This window comes from Platichthys flesus, chromosome 5 (assembly GCF_949316205.1).
Source record: "Platichthys flesus chromosome 5, fPlaFle2.1, whole genome shotgun sequence".
Lineage (NCBI taxonomy): Eukaryota > Metazoa > Chordata > Actinopteri > Pleuronectiformes > Pleuronectidae > Platichthys > Platichthys flesus.
This window is the reverse complement of record NC_084949.1, coordinates 8,760,383-8,768,359: the sequence shown is the minus strand read 5'-3', so window position 1 is coordinate 8,768,359 and position 7,977 is coordinate 8,760,383. Positions and strand designations below refer to the sequence as shown.

General features: G+C 42.4%; 1 protein-coding gene across 1 annotated transcript; it reads left to right on the top strand.

Annotated features, from left to right (window-relative positions):
* The first annotated feature begins 2,562 nt into the window (after window positions 1-2,562).
* Window positions 2,563-7,651, top strand: fgf8b (fibroblast growth factor 8b). The gene is made up of 5 exons (XM_062388061.1): window positions 2,563-3,319; window positions 3,420-3,456; window positions 4,064-4,244; window positions 6,560-6,666; window positions 6,813-7,651. The coding sequence occupies exons 1-5, from the start codon at window positions 3,261-3,263 to the stop codon at window positions 7,107-7,109; spliced, it is 681 nt and encodes a 226-aa protein (XP_062244045.1). The 5' UTR covers window positions 2,563-3,260; the 3' UTR covers window positions 7,110-7,651.
* The last annotated feature ends 326 nt before the right edge of the window (window positions 7,652-7,977 follow it).

Here is a 7,977-nt window from a genome sequence, read left to right as displayed (position 1 = left end):
TGTAGAATTACCTAGCCATAAACTTTCGCCATAAAGACTATTTTTTTGCAAATTTTGCCTTAAAAATAGGAACTAAAACTGCTTCATATGTCGTTTGCTTTGGTTCATCATCACCATTTACAAGTTACAGCAACTCTTCTTTACAAGTTGTTTGAATTCTTCTGAAATTCACCCCCCTACTGCCATTTGCCACTGAAGATGTGGGGAATACTGTAGGCAGCTTTCCGAACAATAAAAAACACACGACCTCTGACACAGTGTGGTCTTGGCTGACCTGACCCCAAGGCCACGACAAGGACACAAGCTGGCAAGTACGTTAGGGAGAAAGAAAAAAAAAACAGCATCTTGCAATAAAACAGTGTTGTGCTTACCAAAATAAGAGAATGTTTGCAGAGGGGATGTCAGCGGATGAACATCGGAGCGAACAGGTTTGTTTCATTTATCTGCATCATCTGTTTTGAATCAAGCAGTGATACAAGTGGGCAGTTAACATTGCTGTCAAACTCCTGTACTGAAATGAGTCACGGGAACTTCATTCATCCGTTTCTAAGCTGACAGGACCAAAATAAACATTTCTGCTCACTTACGTGGGAATTGAACTCCCAAACCTAAAGGAGATTGAAATGGGAGTTATGTTCAGCAGATCATCACAGCAGGTTTAAATATACAGAGACTATATGGCTCCATGTTTCCCCTGCTACTTAAACAAGTTTCATTGAAATGGCTGGTAAGTGAACTAATCAGTAGGTTAAACAGCCACTTTTAATGATCCATTGTGTTGTCTTCAGGAAAAAAAGAGAAAAAGAAACACTCATAAGCTTTAATTATCATCCATGTGGATTTCATATCAGGCTGTGTGATCGGTGCTTCACAAGGGTCAAAATATGAAAGAACAAAGTGCTGAATTGTTCCAGGTGGCAAAATCACTTGTTGCCGTGTCCCAATGGAACTAATAAGGCAGGTCCATTTTCACCCCCTAAATCCCCTGCATTGGCTAAAATGACTGATTTACAGCTTAGACATTAAAACATGGACCAAACTCACATTATGCACATGCACACTCACACATAAGCACACAGCACAAAGGTTTCTGATACTGTTCACACAGAGAACATGGGCCTGCGTCTCGGTGGCCTCACAGGTAAAAGAGTCCAAGGCCAATAATTGGTTTTGGCTCGTTGGGACGATAATCAGATTTGAGGTTTGGAGTCAGGAAACCTACACTGTAGATTGGAGTTTCTATTCTGATTTAAAGTGCAGGTATCAAGGCGCTGGTGACGCCTAAGAGGGGTTTCACTTGTGGTGTCAGGGGGACAGAGGAGATTTAGACAGCAGAGCCTGATTTTCTTTTTTTACACCATCTTGTGTGTTCAGTTTTAGCCGAATAAGTCACGACCGTTTGTCAACGTGTGAATGAAATTTTGAATGCTCATTTCCAAGTATACCTTATTTTACTTTTATTCTTTTATAGGGGAGAGTAGCATTCGGTTCATTTTTCCATTCGTTTCTCCTCACTCATTAAAGATGCTGTAACTAAATTGTATTCGAGAATCCGGTGCAAACTTCTTACAAAGTTACAAAACTACACAGAAAGGTGAGGTAAAATGTTACACATCATATTATTATTTGAGAAACTTATATTATTAGCTGTGATCATGCGTAGATGATTTACAGTTCAGCTTATGAAAAGTCTAAATGAAATGCTACTTCACAATCTTTCCTCACAGCCACCGGCTCCACATGGATTAAAACAGGCATCAACTGGTGAAGTCTGGAGTTTTCAGACTTGATTCACACAACCACCCACCCTCCTCCCTATCAGACAAACGAGTGTGTAACAAGTCATGTTCCCCTGAAGGAAACCCCGCCGCTGTGTTGTCGCAAAGAATAATTACAATATAATTGCATGTAGTGTTCGAAGCCATGCTGTGAAAGCAGCGCACCAGGCCCAGGACACAGTCTTCAAAAAAGTCAGACCAAGGAAAGTCATGGAAGAGTGATTGTGAGCGGGAGAGCATTTGTATCCAAGGCAAAGGGCTTTAGATGTTATGTGAAAACCATTTTGTGTCATGTGTTCACATGGAATACATATTACTTACACATGTAGGATGAAAAAGTACATCAAGGTCCCTCCCGGGAGACCACCAAACAATCTCTAACCTGCATTTAGGGAGTAAGTTAATGTAACTGTAGATTTGCTTAAGTACATGCCAGGGAGTTTTTCCATGTGGATGTCTGTGGTTTAAGAAAAAACAAGTGCACCGACATTTCACGTGTATGGAGATACTGCAATATGACCTAATGGCATCTGATGAATAGGATTAAGGTGTTTGATTGTGATTAAATGCTTAGTAAAAGCTTAGTAAGATTTTTGGAAGACATTAGATGTGTTTCTAGTAAGTAAGGAATTAACCTGATTATTAACTTACAAATAAATTCTTGTTTCCTTCTATGTGTTGTTAAATGATACACAGTTAATGTTGAATGTTGTTTTTGTGGGGTTGCAAGCAAATAGGTGAAGGCAAAATGTTTTAACAAGTATTCAGTTTCAAATTGGCTCCAGCCTGGACGCTCCGCCTGCTCTCGTCGAGGATATTGACTTTCCCGCAAGTTAAAGTATTTAAATGTGGAGGGAGACAGATGCTGTGTGTGGACTGGTGGCGACCACAAGAAACACACGTGTGGGCGGAAGGTTGATGCTGGGAGTTTTACTATCCGCGCATCTTGTAGAGAGACATCAGCTGTGCCACCACTGCTTTAACTGCACAGAAACCAAATCATTCCGCGCTGTCACTCATGGAGTCCATTCAACTTTTTATTTTTATTTTTTATCACTTATTTTTAGGGCATCCCCTGTGCGCATTTTGCCGCTGATGCGTAAAGACCCGTGCGTAAAACTCCCCAAAACGCACCGCTCTGCCGCGTCACAGAAAGTCAAAGGGGGTTTATTCCTCTAATCAAGACTTTCGTTTTCAGTGAGTGATTGACACGAAGGGATTTAGCGGAGCCGCGTTGGTGACAGCGACACTTTCTCCGGACTCTCGGTGAGGATTGGCACCGCAGCGCCTTTTAAATCCCCAGGACCAGCGAGAGTGGATCCTCTTTTTTCGCCCGCATGGGACCCTGTCAGTTTTGGATCTCTTAATTGTCCCAGCTATCGCCTTCCATGTGTAACATGAGGGACATAACGCTGGGCTGAGATCCCCGTCAGGAGGAACTGTATTTCCGAGAGCTTCTAGCAGGGAATCAGTGGAGTATTCATGAAGCAATATTTGAACTATTACAAGATGAGGCTGAGAACATCGAGGTTAGGTTATCTGTAAGTAAAGAGGTGTCACTGTCATATAGTTGGTTATATGTATCTCAATGAATTCCAGCAACAGGTTGTTAATTTTTTCCCCATTTTCTCTCCCCTGCAGGTTACTCCAGTTCACGGCGCTTTGCTTTTACGCACAGGTAACTTCCATTCTCACCTCAATAAAAACCACTGCACTAATGTTGCTTAAAGTTCTGCAGTTAACAAAGTAAAAGTGCACAGATATTCAGGCGCCGTCCGCAGTCTCTACATCTGCGACAGGCTGCAATAACAATGAAAACATTTTATTATGAGCTCTATGGCAATTGGCAACAATTCAAACATCTTGAAAAGAGGTAAGCTCCAGCCTTAAAAAAAAAGAAGAAAAAAAAAGGTAATTGTTAAAACACATGTGGGTGGAGAAACGCTGCAATGAGGGGAAAAAAAAGAGAAATCAGGAAAGGGCGAAAGATCATCGGTGCTGAAATGTTTTTTAGAAATAAATTAACCGGTTGGATGAATTGACAAATGAACGAAATCAAAGGCAAAATCCCGAGAATCTCCACAATGTCCTATAAACGACGGTGGGCGGAAATAAGAAGCGGGCTGAATTGTTTAAATATGACGAATGACTTAATGAACTGTGGGAAAGCGGGGCCCTGGCTCTTTGACTGGCAAGCTCGCGTCTCCTCACGGCTAATATTCATATTTCCGCAGTGCAATTCCATGCGAGCGCTCCTGACATGTGTTTCCCATATCGTCCGACAGAGCTCCGTGCAGTCACCCCCTAATTTCAAGCACCATGTCACCGAGCAGAGCCGCCTGTCGGACCGCATGAGCCGCCGGCTGACCCGCACCTACCAGCTGTACAGCCGCACCAGCGGGAAGCACGTCCAGGTCCTGGCCAACAAGAGGGTCAACGCCAACGGGGAGGACGGAGCGATGCACGGTAAGATGGTGCAAGAGGGCACCCACTGCTTTCAGAGGAAACAGCCACACGTGCATGAAACTGTGAGGAGCGGGAAGGGAAACACGTCGAATATCGCGAGAAACATGGTCTTGTTTTTAAACAGTAGCCAAGGTTAATCATCCCAGAAGGTGGTGTCTTCATTTAGACAATTTAAATGGGATTATCAAGTTTAGTATGCATGTGTCAATTAAAACACCACAAGAACCTGCAGGAGGCAGGAAGTAAAACATGTCAAATAAATATTTTGAAGCTAGCTTACGCCAGTGTAACCCTGCAATATGTGTATATTTAAATACATATTTAAAAACATGCTAGTGATCTAAATAGATGTAGCATGTTGCAGAATCGGTACAGTTCAAGTTAATCACTTTGAGAAGCTGCGGGAGGCCAGAAGTGAGACACGCAAAAATATTGCTAGACTATGTATACTTTTAACAAGTAGCCTAGCTTAACCTTCCCTGCAGTTTATATATTTTACGACATATTCATTACCAAAATCGAGTGAGCATTTAGCTAAATACAGGTCCACATATGTGAATTAAAACACTAAGAGATGCGTCCGGAAGTGGAATTTAACATTTTAGTGGCCTAGCATAACATCCCCTGCAGGTGGCATATGTAATTACATTATTCAAATATAAATATCATATACAATTACAAAAGATGGCTGAATTAAGGACCACTTTTGCCAATCAAAAATGTCTCTTAAAACATTTCAAAATCACACAAAAAATTGCATGAATATGAGTCGAATTAAAAAAAGATCTACATTTGATAGCTAGGCTACTCGGTAAAAAGTATCTGCTACATGCTCATTCCATTTAGTTTTATTAATATCTGAATATCAGATAGAATGAGAATAAAGAGCCACGTAAGTGAATCCTTAATTTCAGTTCAGACGCAACGAGAAACCGTGGGAGACAGGAAGTGACACGTGCAAAATATCGTGAGAATATGTCGTGTAATTAACTTTTTGAGCAAGGCAAATTTTTTATGCAGGTGCAGTATTCAATTACGTAATTTAAATATGATTTCAAATAAATGTGCATGTAGCTGAATAAATGTCCACATATGTGAATTCATTCAGGAAAAAACTTTTTTTTTATATCATCTCTGAAACAACAAAGCAACTTTACCTCTTGAAGCCCCAGTGTGCCGTGTCCAGGTCCATGAAAAGGCGATGACAGCTAAAGGCCGTCGCGTCTTGCGTTTCAATGCTTTTTATACCTCAGGAAAACAGTAAAAAATACTTAAGATGTTCACCTTACAAACACAGGAGCAGTTTAAACTCAATGGTGCACGGTGCGGTGTTGAAAAGCAGTATAAATTATGTCGTCTTTCTGGCAGCCTGTAGGAAAAATAGCTGGAGCCAGGAGAAACAGAGGTGGAAATTGTAAACAGAGTTAGTGGCATCGGTGTTGCCATCTTTTATGGACTTATGAAGGTAATTTATTTCTTTCGTGTGTTGGTGGTCCAGAAAGTCATTGACACCTGTAGGGATGGACCTTTCTGAACTTCTCACAGGAAAATCTTCTTAAACTTAGAGGGAGCAGAATTCCTGTCACTAAAGGAGTTTTTGGTGCGTCTAGCCATCTTTCCACCGCAGCCACCATCCATCCATCCATCCGCTCCTCTGTGCCGGCTGCCCGCCTGCTTTTCTGGAGGCGGCTTTTATGAGGAATTTTCATTGCTTTACAACTCAATGTATGACTCAATTTATAAGGAGCTGCGGTGAAGTCAGCATCTTCACTTTATACCTTTTCCTCTCCTGTGTGCTCTTTTGTCTTTTAAATTTCCCTGCCCACGCACACTCACACATACGCACACACACACACATACACACAGAGTCCATCCTGCACACACTGGCTGCACATCCTAAGTGGGTGTCACTCTTGTAACCGGCCCAAATCTGACCGCTGCTCTGTGCTTGTGGCTGTGTCCCCGACCGCAGTATTCTCACTCTCCTTTATCCCCGGGTCTGAAGTGCATCGCAGCACAGCATTTACCGACATCCAACAACAATCACGCCGTGAGAAGATCACTATCATTTGCTGCTATTTTGGACGGCTCGCATGCTTTGTTGAAAGGTGGCTGCCGGTCCATGAAGTTGAAAAGTTTATGTCTGGATTCTGGTTCCCTGGTCACGACCTTGTCCAAACGATTTCATGCCATTTAATGATGACTTGATGTAAATCCAGTTCTCTGCAGCTTCCTCTGCAACGTGATAATCTGAACGCCTGCGCCGTGTCACAACTGTGTCATCTCATTATGTCTGATCTCTTTTGTCCGTGCAGCTAAACTGGAGGTGGAGACGGACTCTTTTGGAAGTCGTGTTCGTATTAGAGGGGTGAAGACAGGATACTATATATGCATGAACAAGCGGGGGAAGCTGATTGGCAAGGTAATCTTGAATTCGTATTTTTGTGGCTGCAGAAAACAACACTTATCTGTTGCTTGGAAATGTAAATAACAACAATGTGTCTGCCTCTTGGAATTTGTCTAAATTATCTGTATTGTCTCACGATCACTCCTCTTTTTCCTTTGCAGCGGAAAGGCCGAGGCAAGGACTGCATCTTCACCGAGATTGTTCTGGAAAACAACTACACAGCCCTCCAGAACGCCAAGTACGAGGGCTGGTTTATGGCTTTCACACGCAAGGGCCGCCCAAGGAAGGCCTCCAAGACCAAGCAGCATCAGAGGGAGGCCCACTTCATGAAGCGTCTACCCAGGGGGCATTTGCTGAGTGAGAGGAGGCCGTTTGATGTCCTTCCTCTCCCTGTCCCCGTGCACCCTTTGAGCAGGCGGACTAAACATTCCCATCACCAGCGCTCAGGGGACCGCTGAGGACTGAAACCACTGAGGGAGAACTGTGGAGGAACCAGCGCGAGAACCACTACAAGGAAAAAAAAACATGTGCTCCCAGCAAAGTCAACTTTTACCATCAAGGGCCCATACACTTTTTGCCTCATTTTGTGGACTTATTATGTAATACTTTGTACTGGATTGTGTGTAAACAATCTAATATCTAATCTGCTAGTTATTTCCAATTCGGTCAGACTTTAGGAAAGTTTTTTTTTCTCTTATTAAATCAGGGGGCATTTAAAGGACTGAAGAGCTCAACTACATTGAAGTTCACCAGCTCAGCAACAAAGAATGTTTGAAAAGAGAAATGAGTACAATGCAGCTAGACACGGCAGCTATCTGTGGATTTTCTTGTGGTCCCAGCATCTGAGTCTCAGTTGACATGCTATCTTGCCTTTAGGAGGAGTTTGGAGAATTTCAACCAGTTTTTTTTTTTTTTTTTCTACACATATAAATATATTTTTACTGTAAAAATGTAAATTGCGTCAAATGATGGAAATATTTATTGTAGAGTGTATATTAAAACCACTAAAGAATCAGTTCACATGCTGCGTGGCTTCTCTCTTGTGTAGTTGTTTTTCGGGTGAGGCGTACAATGCTGCTTGCCCTAAAAAAAGAACAAAAAACACTGTTGCTTTTTTTTTTTCTCCTCCTCCTTCTTCTTCTTCTTCCTCTTCTTCCCCAAGCTGGAGACCCAGATAACTGAGGGGCAATATCTGTGACAGGCTACTGAATTCAGTGTGCTCAGCAAGTGAGACTTGGGCCTGAATGGCCCGAGCTATGCATTAAAAGCGATGAGGTCAGCCCACCATTTTGGCCCAAACAAAGGTTACCACCATGTAGTTGCATT

Bases quoted from the DNA above. Each gene is read 5' to 3' on its own strand.
- fgf8b (XM_062388061.1), top strand. From the start codon at position 3,261: ATGAAGCAATATTTGAACTATTACAAGATGAGGCTGAGAACATCGAGG. The intron at 3,320-3,419 runs GTAAGTAAAGAG...TCTCCCCTGCAG, and splicing joins ACATCGAGGTTAGGTTATCT to GTTACTCCAGTTCACGGCGC. The intron at 6,667-6,812 runs GTAATCTTGAAT...TTTCCTTTGCAG, and splicing joins GGGGGAAGCTGATTGGCAAG to CGGAAAGGCCGAGGCAAGGA.